This window comes from Microcebus murinus, chromosome 4, assembly GCF_040939455.1.
Source record: "Microcebus murinus isolate Inina chromosome 4, M.murinus_Inina_mat1.0, whole genome shotgun sequence".
NCBI classification, from domain to species: Eukaryota; Metazoa; Chordata; class Mammalia; order Primates; family Cheirogaleidae; genus Microcebus; species Microcebus murinus.
The window spans coordinates 15170749-15190490 of record NC_134107.1 but is presented as its reverse complement, the minus strand read 5'-3'; the positions used below and the strand labels follow the sequence as shown (position 1 = coordinate 15190490).

General features: G+C 40.6%; 1 protein-coding gene and 1 pseudogene across 1 annotated transcript; one reads left to right on the top strand and one right to left on the bottom strand.

Moving 5' to 3' along the window:
• Positions 1-586: 586 nt before the first annotated feature.
• On the bottom strand, positions 587-6578 carry LOC142870519 (ubiquitin-conjugating enzyme E2 variant 1 pseudogene; annotated as a pseudogene).
• On the top strand, positions 2993-17020 carry MS4A1 (membrane spanning 4-domains A1). The gene is made up of 7 exons (XM_012757007.3): positions 2993-3084; positions 9742-9916; positions 10390-10509; positions 11582-11638; positions 13227-13463; positions 14229-14330; positions 15205-17020. The coding sequence occupies exons 2-7, from the start codon at positions 9758-9760 to the stop codon at positions 15427-15429; spliced, it is 900 nt and encodes a 299-aa protein (XP_012612461.1). The 5' UTR covers positions 2993-3084; positions 9742-9757; the 3' UTR covers positions 15430-17020.
• Positions 17021-19742: the final 2722 nt, after the last annotated feature.

The following is a 19742-nucleotide window of genomic DNA, read 5'->3' as shown; positions in this document are numbered from 1 at the left end:
AGGAGTGGAGGAGAGTGGGGAGGAGATGATGGCTTGGAAGGGGGCATCGCTTAAGACTTAAAGAAAGAAACCAGGGGTGCAGGCAAGGCACCCTACATTCCCAGCAGTAGTCCCATAGGCTGCGATCTGAAACCTTCACATCTCATCCACTCTAACAAGCCCCTAAACTGGAGGGCTGTTGCAGGCAAGGATGGAGGCAAGGGAAGGGGAAGGCAGAGACCCCAGGCCACGTATTCAGCAGCAAGATGATTGTGCGATGTGTCCTTTCACCGTTGAGTTTTAGATGTGCCCCACCAGCGATGATGGGAACCAATTTAAATATACTTTCTTGATCCCAGAAGTTCAACTACGTGGACAGTGGTTACACTTGACAGGATGATTTGTTATAGCACAACTTATATATTTCAAATGGGCACAAAATTAGTATCATTTGCAGTATCTTAAGACAAATTGCCTTTGAATGGGAGCTTCCTTTCCAGTACTTTGAGGTCTACAAGACGTATCTAGAAAATCTACTACTGTGGAAAATGAAGACTGCTTGAATCAAATGCGGGTAAGGGTAAGGGCCTGTGGTTTTTCTTTTTGATTAATTGCTGTAACACTGTCCCTTTCAGGTGGCTGAGGGAGTTTCATATTTTCTTTAGACATCATTAGGCACCGAAGCTCTTGCAGGATAACTTTGATGCTATATGAATTCTGCCATTTTGCTAGCACTGATATGGCTCTTGGATCCACCACTTCATTAGAACTATTAACTCCATTCATATTAATTTTTGCCACAAATCTTACAAAGGGAGAGTGCTTCTGGGTATTTAGGTCCACATTCTATTTTAAGACTGCATATTCGGTTTTCATAAATTCTCTGAGCCCATGGTGGCTGCCATCTTGCATCGCTGTCGCTCGAAGGCCAGCCCAAAGAGAAGTATTTTAAATGTGTTACTGACCTAATAAAATATACTCAAAACTGGGGTTTGGGGTGGAGATACATCAAAGAAGCTACTGTTGACAAATCCAAATTGTACCATGAATTTCAACACACTCAAGCACTGAAAGGTCAATCGGTTCAAATCAGCAAAGACAAGGTAAACATTTATTCATTCATACAAATTCAAATTCAAGTTTATTTGGGAAGAATCACACATAGAACCATCTAAGACTCAGGGGTCCTCAAACTTTTTAAACAGGGGGCCAGTTCACTGTCCCTCAGACCATTGGAGGGCTGTTGGAGAGTGCAGCGCACATTCCACACATGCGCACTGTGGGCCCAGGACCAGTCGGCTGCTAAGCAGGACAGGCATCGGTGGCAAAAACACCTGGCGGGCTAGATAAATATCCTTGGTGGTCCATATGTGGCCCTAGGGCCGTAGTTTGAGGATGCCTGATAAGTTATCTCAATGGCCACAAAGACCAGAGTAGCAAACGACCCAAGACTGACTGGGGGAAAACAGTACTTAAACAGAGAAAATGATATAAAAGATCAGGTTGTGCCACCCCAACTCAAGCCACTCTGATGCTGCACGTTTGCCAAGTCTTGACTCTGCTCCCACATCCACTAAAATAAAGGCACATGCCTCTAACCACCCCACAATCCTGCACTCAAATCTCAGGCCTCACAATCTCCCACAACCCATACCCTATGTAATTATCATCCCTGTCACCAACCATTTAAGCATTTCCCCAGATATGCATAGACCCACAACTAGAATCTTAAAAGGATGGTGGATCATCTCTTTCCACTCTTCTTATCTTTGATAGCATTTCTGAGTGGTGACTGCATAGACTTTACTTGTGTATTTTTGATGACAGCAAAGTCTCTATTCAAATACCTTTGGAGCAGTTCCCATAACTAACTGCTCCAATGGTGAGAAAATGACATTTTTTTCATTTTGCACCCAAATCAACCTCCCCAGGACTACTTCAGTCTATTGGTTCTAAGCATGTGGTTCCAATCATCTACAAAACAGAGAGGGAGAGGGAGAAATAGAAGAGAAGAAAGAGAAATATGAATGACCCTCAGATTAGGTAAAAGAGCTGCCATGTTGCATCCCTGTAGATTAAATGAACAAATTACTAACTATAGATCTATGTCTCTAATAAAATAAAACAATGGACAAGGAAATTAAAAAGTAATTAAAAGTCCAACATACGAACATAAAGTTTGTATATGGTAGGGGAGAGTGATGACGGTATCTTTGAGCAAAACTGACTTTTATTCACCTTGCGAATGTTTAGACTTTCCTGGTGCCTCCAACTTCCTCCATTTTCCTGCTTGATCCAGCACTGGGCTTGATGACCATACAGCTCCAGCTCAGACTGAAAAGAGAGGGGACACCAGGAAACCAGACAGATGGAAGAACAAGGTCATAAGTGAGTTTGTGGGTGAAAGTGCTATTTCAATTTGTATCTCCAAATATAGAGGCTAACTCTTGCCTCGAGCTTCTGGGTACATGCTCTATCACACCAAAGTATATTTTAGGCCATTTCTGCTAATTCTGACACAATATATACATGGTCCACTAGCAGCCTAAGAGTGAGCAAATGGGGACAATATTTGTGGGCACACTAGTACAACATTGAGCGTATGGGCTCACTGACTCTTGAGTCTCTGCATGGATGCCTCCTTCCCACCTACTCACTCCTAAAAATGAAGCAAGAAGGTAAAAGTCAGCCCTAACAGCCCATCTTTGGAGATTTTCTAGAGTCCTTCTTGTCCTCAGGGACCCACCATCTACACCTGCTGACAGGGTGGGGGCTGCAGAGGTTCTCCTAATTAAGGTAGCATGAAGCACGTCAGGCAGTCCCCGGGGATCGTTTTCAAGAAGTGAAACCTCCTGGTAAGGCAGAAACTTTTCTTGTGTCCCCTTCATCTCTGGTAAGTGTATATTAAACCAAAGTAATTGGAGCGAAGCTCAAGGTAGCAGAAGCTACTGGTTTCCCGTCACGTGGTATCTATCAGCGATTTCAGCCCCAGGCTAGGCCCATCACAATCACTCTTCCTGTGAGCTTGAGAACCAGCAGCATCAAACTGAACTCGGCAGCCAGCGTCCAGATCAGCCCTTGAGTCTGGAGGCCTTGGAGACTCAGGTAGGAATCAACTTGCTTTCTTTAAATGACTAAAAGGAGGTGATGGATAAGGCATAGAATGGTTTTGGAGACTGGAGATTCTTGGTTTTAATTCTAGGACTTCCCTGTCAGATTTTCTAATGGTATTATGATTTGAGGAGGGGTGATATCAGGGGTTGCTGCCCACTCTCTTAACCACTCTTCCTCTCGAGAATCCCTCTGTGTAATCAACTGAGTCATTCCACAAAAAGAGTAGATTGCAGCAGTAGATTAAATCTCAGTTTCTAACCTGTTGGGTTCAAACTGGAGCTCTACTGCTACATCCAGCGGGGTCCCTTGCCCGCTGCCCAGTGAAGGCCAGTATACTGAGACAGCAGGTGTTTTGTTTCACAAGGTGCCAGGTGAGCAGATGGGAGTAATTTCTCAAATCCACCTCCCGGAGATTTTAGGAGAAAGGATTTTTAAAGACAGTTTAGCAGGCAAAGAGCTAGGCAGTTGGGTCTGTTTATTGGTAGGGGATGAACTCACCAGAGATTATCTTCTCACTTGGGAGATTTCCAGGTTAGGGGGTCTCGAGGCTGTTGGATCCATTGCCACATCTATCCATGGTCCGGTTGACATCAGTGGGTCCCCCAGGAATACAGTCTGAAAACTACTTCGAAGGCCAGTCTTAGACTCTACAAAAGGGGCATTACCTATGGAAGCACAAGTCTCTGGGCTTTACTTATCTGTAGAAGTAGTGGGGGAAGCCACGAATCTTATACCTGTCACATAGTGCCATTAAGCAGTAATCAGGTATAACAGTAAGGAAGTTAGGGAACAGTGGCTGGTTAACTTCTGACTATATCTATACTTTTATGAAAATCAGGCTTAGATTGCTATTTATACCTTATGGCTCGACAGTTTCACTACCACTTACAAGTCACTAAACCTCTACATGCCTCAGCTTCCTCATCTATAAAATGGGGCCAATAGTAATAGCCAATGCATGATGAAGAATAAATGAGCTACACTTCTGAAGCCCTAAGGACTGCCTAGTACCAAAGGAGAAAATAATCAGTCATGGTCATAATGAAAATAACTTCATACCTCTTTCTTCAAATGCTTTTGTATCCAAAGATATCCCATTAAATGCAAATACATCTAGATGAGATTAAGCCTTACCAGCTAACATTTTCCAGAGGGGATTGGTGGATGCCAAACCAAGCACAAAATCCTGCTTCAAATCCATCATATAGGAAGCCAAAAGTGAGAGTGGGCCCTGGAGATGGGGAAGCACTAATGAAGGGCAACAAGGATTAATATTAATCATGCCACTGTTGCATCCAGAAACCAGTATATAAGTGATTCCCCTTCCCTGTTTCCCATAAAGTGGCTTGATCTCACTGAACATCAGGTGAGATGAAAATTTTAATCCAGCACCCTAAGCATGTGTAAAACTGCCTGGGGAAGTAGTTGGATATTCAGTTTAACATTTATTGAGCCCGTTGTATGTAGAAAACGGGTTCCCCATGTAATTCTAGCAGGACATACGATCCCATTAAGGAATTCACACTCCATTAGGGGAGTTACAATGTAACACTAGGAAGAAAGTAGTTGGTGATTAACAAAGCAAAGAGCCAGGGGCGTTGAAGAAGGAGTCTTGGCAATCAGGCAGCAGAGCAGGAACGGCCTCAGGTGATGGGAATATGTAATGGGGTGTCTGACAGAAAGTGAAGAGGGAGGGAGGAGGAGGAACTTGTCGATGTTGAGAAACCTCTCAACAGAGGTTTTGAGGTAGAAGGTAGAAGACATGTCCAGACCGGTGGCTCTGGCGGGGAGTGGTGGCATGGGAGCTTTGGAGGTTGTGCAGTAGGAGGTGTTGGAGGTTGTGTGAGGTTGGACTGTAACAGACTGGAGGGGCCAGAAGGTTTCTCCGGTAGACAAGGACAGGCCAGCAAAGAGGCCAGCTCAGGACTTGAGCTTGACTTAAGCAGTGATTTAGGGAGCCTTGTGGAGATCGAGCAGCCTTGTGGAGAATGGATTAGAAAAGAGAAAGATCAAACCCAGGGAAACAAGATTTTTGTGCTAAGCCAGGAAAGGAAAAGAGAGCCAAATTCGGGGGTAACACTGGATATAGGGAAAAGGCCCACGTGCAAGATACACTGCAGAGGTAGAAATGGCATGGCATGGCATGGCCAAAAATTGAACCAACGGCCAGGATGGACTGAGAGGTAAAGGAGCTGGAGTGCACTGTGGGTGACAGGAAACAGAAAGTAATCTGCGGCGTGACACCTGAGAAAAGGCTTTTGCTTTTACAGCACAGTCCCCGAAGAGAGCAGTTTCAGTCCTATCACTGGCAGAAACTAGTTGCAAAGCATTGAGGGGTGAGCAGGTGGTGAGGAAGTGGGGGAGAGAGTGGAATGCAAAGCTTTGAAGAAGAAGCTGGGTGGAGGGGAGAGGAGCAGAACCTGGCAGTAGCTGGGGACATTGCTAGGTTAAAGGAGAGGGCTTTGGGATTAGGGGACGCTGCAGCACATTTTAGTCATTAAAAAGTGTCCAATAGGATTGGTATGTGTCTATAATCCTAGCACTCTGGGAGGCCAGGGGAGGAGGATCACTTGAGCTCAGGAGTTGGAGACCCCCCTGAGCAACAGCAAGACCCCATCTCTACTAAAAATTTTAAAAAATGAGCCAGGCATGGTGGCAAGTGCCTGTACTCTCAGCTACTTGGGAGGCTGAGGCAGGAGGATCGCTTGAGCCCAGGAGTTTGAGATTGCTGTGAGCCATGATGATGCCACTGCACTCTACCCAGGTGACAGAGAAAGACTCTGTCTCAAAGGGAGGGGGGTAATAATGATTATTCTTTGAGTATTTCATACCTTATCAATTGTAAATTATATCATATTCTCAAAATGATAATTTGAAACAGGCAAGGCAACTATTAGTTAAATTTATCAAGAGATCACAAAAGATCACGAAAGCAACAGAGCTGGACTAACTCTGCTACATGTCACCACAAATTGAGTGAGAGACTGCAGACGCAAGGAGGAAACAATTTCATGGAAGGGTTAACATCTTGGTGGAGGGAGATAGGCTGAAAAATACAGAGGGAAGGGAAGTAAGAACATTCTTCCTCAGAGATAAGTACACAGGAGGCCAGAAAGGATAAAAATGCAAAGCTATTTTGAGTGGCACAGGAGGAAGTTGGGGGAACAAAAATCAGGCAGCTCTGAACCCCTTGGTATATGATGGTATTAGTGGACCTAAAAGTCATTATTCAAACCAAAACTCATAAAGCCTATGAGATCTTATTCAGTGGATGGACACAGATGCAGTGGTGCCTTAAAAATCAAAAAATATTTGCAGAAGTCACTGTGAGTAATAGAATGAGGTAGTGTGTGATAAACCGAGTCCTGACTTTAATATCAGTGCTAATGTTAGTATCAGTGAAAATCTATTCTTACCATATTTTGACCAATGTTGTCAATAACCCCTAATAATCTACCAACTAGTCTTTGAGCAGAACTGTACATTGGGCACTAAGCCATTGTGAATATTTTTTTTTTAATGATAAGACAAAGCTGTAAAAATCTACAATATTCTTAGGAGCAAGTGGGCTAGTTTTACGTATTCCCGTGGAATTAGATTTTTTTCATCACACAGCCTACAATTCCCTGGCATGCATGCATGCATAAATAAAACACATATGTATGTATATTTTAGAGAGATTATTTCCATAAAAAATGAAGTAGTATATGGAAAACACTGTTTTTGTTTATGCAATCTTTTATAGCAATATTTGTTGAAGACTTTCTAGGAATATAGTTGCCATAGTGAGATACCATTTTAAAGGAGAAATAAAATACTCCCCCATGGTCATTATTAACATTAGCCACTACAGACACAGCCCAAGTAGAATTGGCTTATATAAAAGGTTTATCTCACCAATAAGATAGACACAGCCTTAGTCAAGTAGTTGATGAATAAGGAGAAATTAAAGCAGTGATAGTCTGGTCATCTCCTTCAGTCCAAACAATTAACGACTTTTGCAATTTAAGTTATTGTCACTAAAATTACCACCCTGGAGAGGAGTATAGTGACTCCCTGCTCATTCCATACTCGCCATAGGACCTGGAGAAAATTAACCTCTCTGAACCTCAATTTCCACATCTGCAAAAAGGATGCTAAATGCCTATTTAGAAAGGGAGGTGTTGGGATGGTTGGAGATAGCATACACAATATCTTTGGAACATAGTAGGTGCTCAGTAAACAACTATAATTATCTGGACTAGGCTGTAGTACAGCAGAAAAAGCATCAACATCAGAGCCATGGTAACTGTCTTCCAGTTTCACTCTGTTACTAAGCATAAGATCTTTACCAAGGCATGTCCCACCCCCAGGCTGAAGTTCCTTCATTTGTGTACGAACAGAATAGTTTGGGGTTCTGACTAGCTCTAGAAATTCTTCCTGGTTACCAGAATCAGTTTGCAAACTCTTTAGTGTGCTATATTAATATATCCCCTTTGCTGGTGGCCTTGTGCAGTGGTTTTGGTACACAGGAGATCCCCAGGACCATATGACATCTGGCTATACAGGGCAGGGGCAAAATCAAGTGAGAAACACCCTATCGAAGCCTCTTCTCTTCCCTCTATCCCATGCCCCAGACAGATGATCTGTTTTTAATTGATTTATAGTCATCCAAATAGTGCAAATATTTGAAGGAAAAGGGATGGGTTCATAAAGGAAAGGCTGAATTCCTATTCCCCACAGGTGCCATAGTGTGGCACCCTGGATCCTTCATTTGATAGGTCTGAATCCTCATTTTTAAATCTTTAATAACCATGTAAATTGTTCCATTTACCTAACTTTTCTGTGCCCTTGTTTCTTCTTCTATACAAGAGAGGCAGCAATTCATCCCTGGCCTAATCTGTGAAGTTCAGATGAAATGCCATATGCGAAATTTCTTTTTAACTCTAAAGTAGGTGCAAATGTGAGTGACTCCCAGCCACCTGTCTGGCAGCACACCTGCAGCTACCCAGGTTTGATTGAGTTTAGTAAGATATACTTGAACCTGTGGCCTAATGACTAGATTGGGTACTCACTTTAGTAAGGTAAGCAACCTGGACAGTCGGTCTTGACTTCCAAGGCCCCTTACATGACTTGCAATCAATAAAGACAAGACCAAAGACGTGTCCCCAAAGAGGGATTTCCAGGCCCCAGGAAAGACCCAGTAGAACTGACATAAGTGGCTGACATAAACAAATGCCAAAAGGAAGCCCAAGATGTAGAAGATTGAACAGAGTCTTAAAATGGTAGAGCTGGAAATGCCCTTCTTAATTGCCTTCTCACTTCAGAAATGGATAAATCATGACGACTAACAAATAGCATTTACTACCTCCTCCTATGTACTAGGCACAATTACACATGTCAAGTTATTTCTTACAATATCTCTGAGAGAGGGGTATTATTCTGACTTTACAGATGGATAAAATAGAAACTAATGCACAAAAAGGTAAGAAGAACAAGAATAGCAATGAAACAGCTAATATTTATGCAGGCATGGGTGCTTTGCATACGTGTATTGCTTCAATACCATTTATTAAGAATCTACTTAAATTCAAGCATTATTTTAGATACTGAACAAGAGAAAACAAAATCTCTACTTTGATGGGACTTGAGTGTTGTAGATTGAGGGTTCAGGGAAGGCTTCTCTAAGGAGCTGACATTTGAGCTACACCTGAATGAAAAGACACCAGCCGTGCACAGACTATAAGCCCAGTTAAGTCTTATAACAGCCCATGAGGGAGGAATCATTATTATTCTCATCTTACAGTTGAAGAACTTGAGGCCCAGAGAATTTACAGAACTTGCCCAAAGTCTCAGAGCAAATAGAAGAATCACCACTGAAACTCAGGCAGTCTGACTCAGGAGGCCACAGCTTCACGTGCAGCATTGGAGAGCCTTCTTGACATGACTTGCTCAAGGTGGCAGATTTAGAGGCAGAGGGAGGCCTAGAATCAGCCCTTCTTCTTGCTTTTGTTCGTTTGTTTTTAAAAAAGAAAAAAATTATTTCAGTAGATTGAAATTGGTACAAAGGGTTTTTGGTTACATGGAGCTTTTAGTGCACCCATCACCCAAATAGTGTACATTGTATCCAACAGGTAATTTTTTTTCTCTTACACCCCCCATGCTCCCCTTCTGAGTTTCTAGTGTTTGTTGTCCCACTCCATGTGCTTCTAAGGACAGGAAAACAATGGCATCTACAACGATGCGTCTGGCCCATCACAATGGGCAAAGGCAGATAAGCAAAAGGACAAGGACAAATCTATAGAAAATACATTTCCCAATATTAAAGCATAAGAGAAGCATCCAGAGATGGAGACAAACAGGACATACAGCCATATATGTGCGTGGTGTTCTCTACAAAGGTAACGTATGCACCACACCTGGCTGCCAAGAACACCAGCAGAGACTCCTGAGCCCATATGTTCTTACCTAAGTCAAACACCTCTAGATTCTTTCTCATAACTTGGCAGTAAGACTTGTCTCAGACCCGAGGCCACCAGGAAGAAGCCATGTCTGTCCTCAATGATGCCCATGGAGGGAACACTGAAAGAAGCATTTAGATGCGAGACACAAGGTAAGATTGCTAAAAATCTTGTTCTTACTCTCATTCCTTTATTGTTTTATTTTTAGGAGTTTTGAGACCAAAATGACGACACCCAGAAATTCAGTGAATGGGACGTTCCCAGCAGAGCCTATGAAAGGCCCTATTGCTGTGCAACCTGTTCAAAAAGTGACTCTCAGAAGGATGTCTGCACCAATAGGCCCCACACAGAGCTTCTTCATGAGGGAATCTAAGGCGTTTGGGGTAAGTCAGGTGCCCTCCCTCCCATATCCCAGGGATTCTTTGGCTTACGGAAGCTGATGCTATAGACCACATACAGAATTCAATTCAACTTGAAGGGATGCCATCCAACCTGATGTGTTCTTCACGTCTGACACAGTAGGCCCAATCAACAGTGTGACAGACTGAGAAGTTATCACCTGGATCAGCTCAGGGTGATCTTATGTCACCTTTTGGCTTTGGGGCATGGATGTTTAGCAGTCTCCCAGTCCATTGCCTGAATCCCAGGCATACCTGCTCTTTGGAAATGTCCCATGTGGTGGGGAAAATTGATCTGCACAAGAAAAAGACAAAACTCCTGACACCTCCACTGCTTCCTAAATGTCTAAAGGCATTTTGCACAGCTCCAAGTCAGAGTTCAGGGCTTCCAATCTTGCTTCTGCCTTCCAACAACGATGAATGCAATTCATCCTCCAGTGCCCCCTCTCTCTCCCTAGGCTGTCCAGATCATGAATGGGCTCTTCCACATTGCCCTGGGGGGTCTCCTGATGATCCCCACTGGGGAATATGCACCCATCTGTGTGACTGTGTGGTACCCTCTCTGGGGAGGCATCATGGTGAGTAACAAAAGTAACAACCATTTGGGGAACAGGAAAGACAAAAATGTTAAAAAGCTCCACAGGGATATGCCAGATTATAGAGGAAGAAATATATGGGTACGAAATAGGTCATTGAGTTAAAATAATTCAGTAGGAAGAGAGGTTGGCTAAACTGAGCATGGTTAAGAGTCAGTGGTCGTGCCTCATGTGAATTCAGAGAAAGATGTAATTCATGGATCCACACAGGGATTGTTTAAAGCAGGACCTCTCCATAGTCAATTTTGGTAGGGAGGGAGTCACTGGACATTGGGACTGTATGGCATGATGTTTTGGAATGCAAGAGGGGGCGGGAACATCCCACTTTCTCCCATCTGCTCCTTCTACCATACAGTCCTGTTTAGTTACTATGGCTGTTTCATGTACAAGTTTTCTAAACTTGTAACCCTGTCTGGATATAGCATGGGGCAGGGATGTTTATTTCCCCCGTGATATTTTCATAGTTGCCACTGTAAAGATGAGTCCAGGATTGAAATTTTCAGAACAAGGAGAGAAGGGTTAGAACAAGAGTTTCTAATGCTTAACATCAGATGCTTAAACATTAGAAAAGGAAGAGGAGAAATAATTGTCACTTCCTGTAGCAGCCAACATGTGTCTATGACATTAAGGTCAAGTATTCCACATCAACTCACTCTTTGTTGGCATCAAAGTCATCTGAATCATTGTGAATCCCATTGAGAATTTCCACAAATTAAAAAGAAAGAAAAACTAAAAATAAAACCTTTAAATTCATACTGTGAATATTAATTGGCAAGGAAATAGGAGTTCTGTTTCTTTGGTCTTATTACATTCCTAGCCCTAGCAGCCCAGATGGTTGAGTAAAGGGCATGGATTGAATATATTTGAGCCTGAAAAAGGAGAAACATGACTGCTGAAAAATTAATGAACCTGACAAAAACTGGGTGGATAGTTTAGTGAAAGTGGCTAAAACTATAGATGGCTTCTTTGTGACCAGCTCTCAATGTTAAGAAATGACCCCCCTCTCTCCTACCTCACCCACACCCTCTCCACTCATTACTTCTCTTTTTTACAGTACATTATTTCTGGATCACTCCTGGCAGCAGCAGAGAAAAACTCCAGGAAGAGTTTGGCAAGTAACCATATGCCCTTCTTTCTCACACATCAGAGAAACACCTATTTTCTCAGTTGAAAACTCCTAGGGACCCTTAAAAGAGCCTTGAATCACACAGACTCTCAACCCTAAAAAGGCAAACAGTCCTCCACAGTGCTGTTGTGATTTTATTCATGAAAAACCTGGAAGTGACATCTACTGATGTATGTCTATGGAAACAACTAAAGGCAGATCTGTGAAGACTGTACTTACAGTCTTGTGAATGTTAAATGCTGTGTGAAAATAACAGACCTTTTTGAAAGCCATCTCATTTCTCCCAGACCACCTTTAGGAGAATTATCTGATCAGGGTTGTGATTGATTCAAATTCTAGCTAAGCTAATTTTTAACTGTAACCTTGAACATGTCAGTTTACCTCTATGTACCTTTGAGTTTTCAACTGTAAAATGGAGGTAACAGTCCTTGCTACCACATGAAACTAGCATGAGGATGAAAAGGAGTGATGTGTGTGGCAGTGTTTCAGAGGCTATAAGGAGCGAGGGTGGTCTTGCTTACCTAACTCCCAGGAACTCATCCATACCCAGTAAGAGGCTGTGCTGCAGAGCTGGCAATTCTATGTAGGTGAAAAAGAGGTTCCAGCAAGTTCCCTCCCATGAAAATCCTCCCCAACACTTCTTTTACTTACTATAGTGAGTCACTTTCGAAGTCAGTGAGAGACTGAGTGGATTGAGGTGATTCCTCCTAAAAGTGGTCTAACAGACTCAGTTCTGGGGGAAAAACTGTTTAGGAAAATCAACTTATTCTATTCTCCAAATATAGCCAGACCTACTGACTTGCCATCTGAAGGTCAAATAGCCAGAGATGAAATACGTGTGTCAAAAAAATAATCATCAACAATCCCATATCATTGTGGCACTTGCCACATATGTTTTCCTGCTTCAATTTTTTATCATTCCTGTAAGGTAGAATATTCACACTGACATTTTCTAACCTATGCCATCCAGAGACATGAGTCCTAAATGTATTTTGAAAGATGGTTGACTTTGGCTGATTTCAACCTGTGTCAATAGGGAGAAAATGTTGTTATCATTGCTATTGCCTTTTATTTCCATTTGACGGTGCAGACCTAGAGGGTTCTATCTGCATCTTCCTAACCTATACCCACAGCACCACCCCACTTAAGTCTCATGTAAGAATCTCCTTTTCTCTCTCCACTCTATATTCTTATGAAGACAGATAATCTGGATATGATTTTTCTTCACTTACGCAACAAATATTTATTGAATGCCTACTAGGATGGTGGCAGTAGCGGTGAAGAAAGTACAAGGATACAAGATATAAGAATTAAGAATCACTCCTAGAATTATGGTTTGATAAAATTAATTGATGGCAATGGCATAAACTGAGCTGGGGAAGACTAAGAAAGGAACAGGATAGAGAAGTGATTTTATTTTATAGTGACCATAGGCTAAAAACAACTGAGAGAAGAACTTTAGTATGATTTAGGTGTAGTACCTTTGTGAGTCAGGGGAATGGCATCTGGAATTCCTAACTTATATCGTCCATGGAAATCAAATCTAATTAGTAAATCTTTATCTCCATTTTAGGCCAAAGGGAAAATGATAATGAACTCATTGAGCCTCTTTGCTGCCATTTCTGGAATGATCCTTTCAATCATGGACATACTTAATATTAAAATCTCCCATTTTTTAAAAATGGAGAGTCAGAATCTTATTAAAGCTTCCGGGCCATATATTAACATATACAACTGTGAACCAGCTGGGTCCTCTGAGAAAAGTTCTCCATCTACGCAATACTGTTACACCATACAGTCTGTGTTTTTGGTAAGTGTGAAGCTGGATTTCTTTCCAGGGAAGAAGGATGGCATTTTTATTAAGAACATCAACTCTGGATCCAGACTTTCTGAGTTTGCTACCTATTGGCTATGTAGCTTTGGGCAAGAACTTTAGCCATATTCTGCCTCGATTTCTCCAACTCTAATGTGGGGATTAGCAATCGTAGGATTGTTTTGAGGAATAAATGAGTTAATGTTTGCAAAGTACTTAGAACAGTGTCTGGTACATAGGAAGTATAATATCAGTGCTTACTTTAATGTGAGTATTAATAGCATTAACAGCATTATTATCTGTCATTGTTATTAAGATTAACAGGGAAGAAATACCTGAGATGTTTTAAACATCTTTTGCCCAGAGTTTTTAGTGTAGAGTTTGAAGTGGAAAAAAATGCATTTCCCAAATGTGGAGAGGTTTCCATGGTGTGATGCCACATCACCTAAATCTGGATACAGTTTAATTCGGGACCCAGTAGTGATTATTTCCTACATAGAATTAATTCTTCAGCTGATTATTCCTACCTTACTTTTTGTCAGCACCATGCATTAACCATCTGTTGTGTCCCAGAAGTTGTATTAAAGGTTAGGGTTATAAATACATCATCTTCTAGACTAGCAGTTCTCACAGCTAGTCATTACTTACCTAAAGAATTGATCTTTTAATCATTTAATTCAGCCAACAGCAATTTCCTGAACACCAACCATGTTCTTTGTGCCATGATTACATTTTCACCTTCCTTCTTCTGTTGTTTTTCAGGGCACTTTGTCAGTGATGCTGATCTTTGCCTTCCTCCAGGAACTTGTGGTGGCTGGCATTGTCGAGAATGAATGGAAACACATGTGCTCCAGGCCCAAAACTGTAAGTGGTAGCCACTCTGTACATAGCCTTTCTCTAGAAAACTCACATCTACAAAGGATCATTTATAGAGAATGTAACCTCATGAGATTTTGTGAAATGAGGATCTTCATATAAATGGTCTTGGTGTACTTCTAGAAAGAAAGAAAAATACCAATAGTGAAAAAAAATGTCTTAAAATGTGACATGACTCTGTAGTTAGAGGGCACAGTTCTATAATAGAAGTTAGCACCTTCTTACTAACCCTTCTGCTTGGCTTCAGGCTTCCACCTTGACTTCAGGGTTCCTTATGCAATGTATAAAAGCAGGATTGTTAAAGGTTGAAAGATGATTAGTCACTGGTTCTTTGACTTCATTTCTCAGTGTTACCCTCACCTGCCCCTTTTCACCTTATCCTCTTCCAAAACAATAAGTTCAAAGAGGCTCCACAATTGGGAAATAGGAGTATCCCAATGATAGACCTAATGCCAACTGCTCAGAACCAGATTGTTAGATTCAGAATGGAATTTAGAAACCATCCCTAATCCCTCCAGATGAGGAAAATGGGATTAGAAAGAAAATTACTTTCCCAGGATTATATTCACTGAAGGTAAATCAGAAATAGAATCTATGATTGTAGTGTTCCCAATATCACGTGATCATTCCAGGCACAGAGTCAAATGTCAATTGCCCTTGAGGATTTACTCAGACTTGAGTTTTAATAAGCAAGTGTTTGATAACAATTTGAGCACCTGGGAAATCAATCCTGGCATTTGGAGGCATAGAATAAATAAAATAAGTAGCATAAAAACTAGGGCGTGTTTGATAAGTATTTGCAGAGACTGTTGAGAAAGGTGTCAATGGTAAAAGTCAAGAAAAGTTTGATTTTGTGTTCTAGAACGTGGTTCTCCTATCAGCTGAAGAAAAAAAAGAACAGGCCATTGAAATACAAGAAGAAGTAGTTGAGCTAACTGAAATATCTTCCCAACCAAAGAATGAAGAAGACGTTGAAATCATTCCAATCCAAGAAGAAGAAGAAGAAGAAGGAGAAACAGAAATAAACTTTCCAGAACCTCCCCAAGATCAGGAATCCTCACCAATAGAAAATGACAGCACTCCTTAAACTATTTCTTCTGTTTCCTTTCTAAGCATTAGTGTTCATAGCTTCTAAGAGACATGTTTACCTTCCTTTCTTGAAGTAGTGTGCGCTTATCCTCCACATTTCTATCCGGTCTCAGTACAAGTGGCCACAAATCCTTTTCTCTCGCATTCAGAGAAAGTAGCCATTCTAGCAGATTGTGTTGTCATGTTTCTAATTTGGGGCAACTTGGTTACATTTAAAAAAAGGTATAATTGCTGCAGAATGTGCTTTCCCACTAACCTTTTTCTTGGGCAAGCTTTTTAGTAGTAGTAGTAATTTTTTTTTCCATTTCTTCCATCAGCAAAAGGGAGACTGCGTACCTGATGTATGGCTGCTCCATGCCATCCCTAAATTATCTTTAATTCCTTCCACATCTACATTTTTGGTGGAGTCCCTTTTGCACTACTCTTTTAAGGATGATAAATCATCATCATAATGGGATAGCTTCCTTATTGCTCCTCATCTGTCTTTCTATGGAGCTGACAATGTGGTACATTTTTAGATCCACCACACCCCATTAGAGGAAATTCTAAATGGTGAATACGCACTGTTTTGGTTTTGGTTTTTGTACAAATAGCACAGCTTATACATGAACATGTGTCTCGATCTTAACTTTTCCTAACTCCTGCTCTAGGCTTTTGGTTGCATTGTCTACCTACTTTTAGCCTTTAGGCAAGAGAAGAAAGAATGGTAGAAAATGCCACGAGTACCCAAATCTCAAATAATAATCAACACTTGTGTTTATAGAATGATTTCCAAATGACAAAATATTTCAACCAAATAATTTCATTTGATCTTCCAGGATCAAGAAAGAATCCCTATCCTTATTTACAAGTGATTCAAGAGGTAAAGTAACTTGTAAACAAGAAGATAACTTGTCAACAGTCACAGCTAGTAATTGTGAGAGCCTTGTTTCATCCCTAAGTCTTTTACTAAAATTCTGTGATGATGAAACAACCAAATTGTCTACCCAATGTGTGCACAAACTACAAGACCCAAGTCAACAAGTTTTATCAAGAACCTACCCTCTAGAACTAAACCAGGTAGTGAGAACTAAACAGGTAGTGAGAAAAACAACAGAGTCAGGATCAGATTTTACTCCTTGGAGATAAAAAAGACTTAGATGTTCACATTTGGAAAACTATTTACATCATTATTATCTAATTAGCTAGTAGACTGTATAATGTAGACATTAAGTGCTATAGGCATTCTCAGAAAGATCATGCTTGGAAACCTAATTAAAATGCCAAATCTCAGGTAATAGCCACACTACTTTCCAATTCATATATACTAATATACCTTACTTAAAAAAAAAAAAAAAAAGTTGACCTATGATGGCATCACTGTAACCTAGCAACCACATTTGGGCTACATGTTGAGGGCTGCCAGGTTGTTACAGGCAAATAGACAATGTAATTTTCACTCCCTATGGTATTTCTACTTTTTTCAGGACAACCAATGGAAGATATTCCCTGTAATTAGAAAAAAAGGAGATAGAACCTTTCTCTGTCCATGTAAAGTCCTCAAAATTAGTTCTAATTGAATAAAACTACATTTGTGTCCTTGTCTGCAATAGATGATTCCAACGTGGGTGTTTCCCCATCTTCTTTATTCTTAGAACATCAGACCATGGGAAGCTTCTGTGGACTTAAGTTCATTTTACATAACCCCAACCTGGGTTTGAACTGTGAGATGTAGGTCATCAAATACTCAAGTCAGCATATTCTTACACATACACATTCCCAAGGAAAATGTTTATGGAATAGGTCACTGATAACACATTCCTCACTTTCAGCACTCCAGACCATGACTGAAATATATGGCTGGTGCTTCTGCATGGTACTAGAGAGGAGGGAAAATGGCATGACAATGGCAGGTTCATGGAAAAAATGAGAAAACTATCAAAAGATACCAGATCTTATTTCTATTTTAACCTCTCCACTTCTGAAATATGTATGAGGATTCCTCCCCAAGCCCATGATTTCCTTAAGAACTTTGAGTCATCATAACCTCAAATAATTAGTTTTTACTGACCTAACTCATAATAGAAGACACCTTTGATGTCTACTATTTAAAAAATGAAAATTTCTATGACCTATCCCCAATTATCCCTTTGGCAAGATGGAATCAAATAATAATATTGGCCAATAGCAAATAGGCTTTGCCCAGAAGTGGAAGATATATTCTCTGGTCTTAACTTAGTTTTTATTTTTGTAAATATTTATTTTGTCTCAATTTTTATTTTTGTAAAAATTTTATAACCATTAAGAAAGTTTAAAAAATTAGTTGTATTCATTGACAAAGAAGTTGACATATCATCTTTTCATTTTTTTTCTTGTTTTCTTATAATCCTTATTCATAATAGGGTGATCAGCAATCCAGTTTGGCCAAGTTTGAGGGATTTCCTAAGATTTAGGATTTTCAGTGTTAAAACCAAGATTGTCTGAGGTAAACAGGATAGTTCATCACCCTATTTCATAGCAATACATAACTTTACCCAGTCACAATGACTGCATGATATAATCTGCCTTTTATATATCATAATAGATTTTTTTCTTTGTTGACATACAATTGTCATAAGCATCACTTTTAATTACAATTTAAGATTTCATGAATCAAAATAAATTCACCATTCTTCTGTAGTTGAATACTTAGGGTATTTCCTCTTTTTCTTTTTGCAAATCACTTTTGGAGCTGCAGAGATTGTGAGCAAGACACATATTTCTTTTTATCGTTACTCAAATGTGACTTCATATTTTAAGCCCAAAGTCTACCAGCAGGAAGTACTGGTACCTGTTAAAAACCAGGAAATTTACTTTCACTTTCACTTTGACAATAGAATAGTCAAAGATCCAACACGTGAAAATGACATCTTCAATTGATTTAACATGAGTTCATTTATGGAATTTGATTTAAGTTCTTGGTAAAAAATCTAAAACATTGATTGACTGGGGTTGGGTGGTGTTCAAATCTGAAATCTCCCTAGGTTAAGTCTTCAATCCTTAAAGGAGTTTCCTTTGATTCAAAACCTGGTTGTGTGTTCTGAGCTAAAGTGGACAAAGCGATAAATTAATATGGTACAGTTGTGTGGTGAAAAAATCAAAGCAAAGTTAGGATCATCCCCTATTGTTCCCAGCCTACTCTGCAGTACAATATGGTGAGCAACAATGAACAAGTGTTCTCCTCTTAGAGCTTACTATCTGGTTGGAGAAAAAGGAATTAGTAAACTATCCATCAGGCACCTTTTATGGGCAAGGCATTCTGTTAAATATAGAGGGTATGTAAAGATAAGAGAAGCCCCTGATCTCAAAAATCTTAGGTGATAAAAATGTAGCAGAGGTTCAAGAAAATTCAGTGGGAAAAGAACAGTCTTTTCAACAAATAGTGGTAGAACACCTGGATAGCCACATGCAAAAGAACAAAATTGGACTCTTACCTCGTACTATATACAAAAATTAACTCAAAATAGATAAGAGGCCTAAATGTAGGAGCTAAAACTATAAAACTCTCAGGAGAAAACATACGTATAAACTTTGTAAGCTTGGATTAGGCAATGGGTTCATACATATGACAATAGAGGCACAAGCAACCAAGAAAAAAATAGATAAAATGGATATCATCAAAATTTAAAACTTGTGCTTCAAAGCACACTATAAAAAAATTCAGAATCTGTGGCCACAGGGTCATAGACTCTCCCCACGTTTGGATCTCACCAGCTTTTTCCCAGGTCAATGGGCAGTCACAGACTTCCTGATATTTAGTGGCTGCCCAGTTGTTGATCTATGACCCCCCCATGAAGCATTAAAGTAATGCCATCATGACGACTAGATGGCAGATTAAAGGGTATTCCAGCCACCTCATCCACTTATTTGGAAGAAGCAAAATGGTGTGTAGAGATTCACACTGTGAACTTTTATTCAAGAAATAACATAGTAATTCAACAGAAAATCAAAGAAAATTGCAGATCTCGAGGAAAGAAGGTGGGCATGCAGTCTGCATGGTTTAGCCCAGCTGAGAACTGAGTGAACACCCAATGAGACAGAAAGGGAGAGAATGTCCCTCTGATCCACTTTTCCACTGAGAAAACATACAGCCCAGGCCACAGGACAGCACCTGTCCCTCTCAAGCCCTAGAGCCAACTTGGGGAGAGCCCAAGAGATTGTGAGAAAGAAGGGCACTAAGAAGTACCCCAGGATTTTCCTAGACCCAGGACCCAATTGGAGGACACTATTCTCAATCCTGGCTCATACCCAGCTGGGCAGGATTCAGCAACCACGTAGCAGTGGCAGCTTCAG

Excerpts from the sequence above, each read along its gene's own strand:
- MS4A1 (XM_012757007.3), top strand. The coding sequence starts at position 9,758 with ATGACGACACCCAGAAATTCAGTGAATGGGACGTTCCCAGCAGAGCCT. Across the intron at positions 10,510-11,581 it reads CTCTCTGGGGAGGCATCATG|TACATTATTTCTGGATCACT; the intron begins GTGAGTAACAAA and ends TCTTTTTTACAG. Across the intron at positions 11,639-13,226 it reads AAAACTCCAGGAAGAGTTTG|GCCAAAGGGAAAATGATAAT; the intron begins GCAAGTAACCAT and ends TCTCCATTTTAG.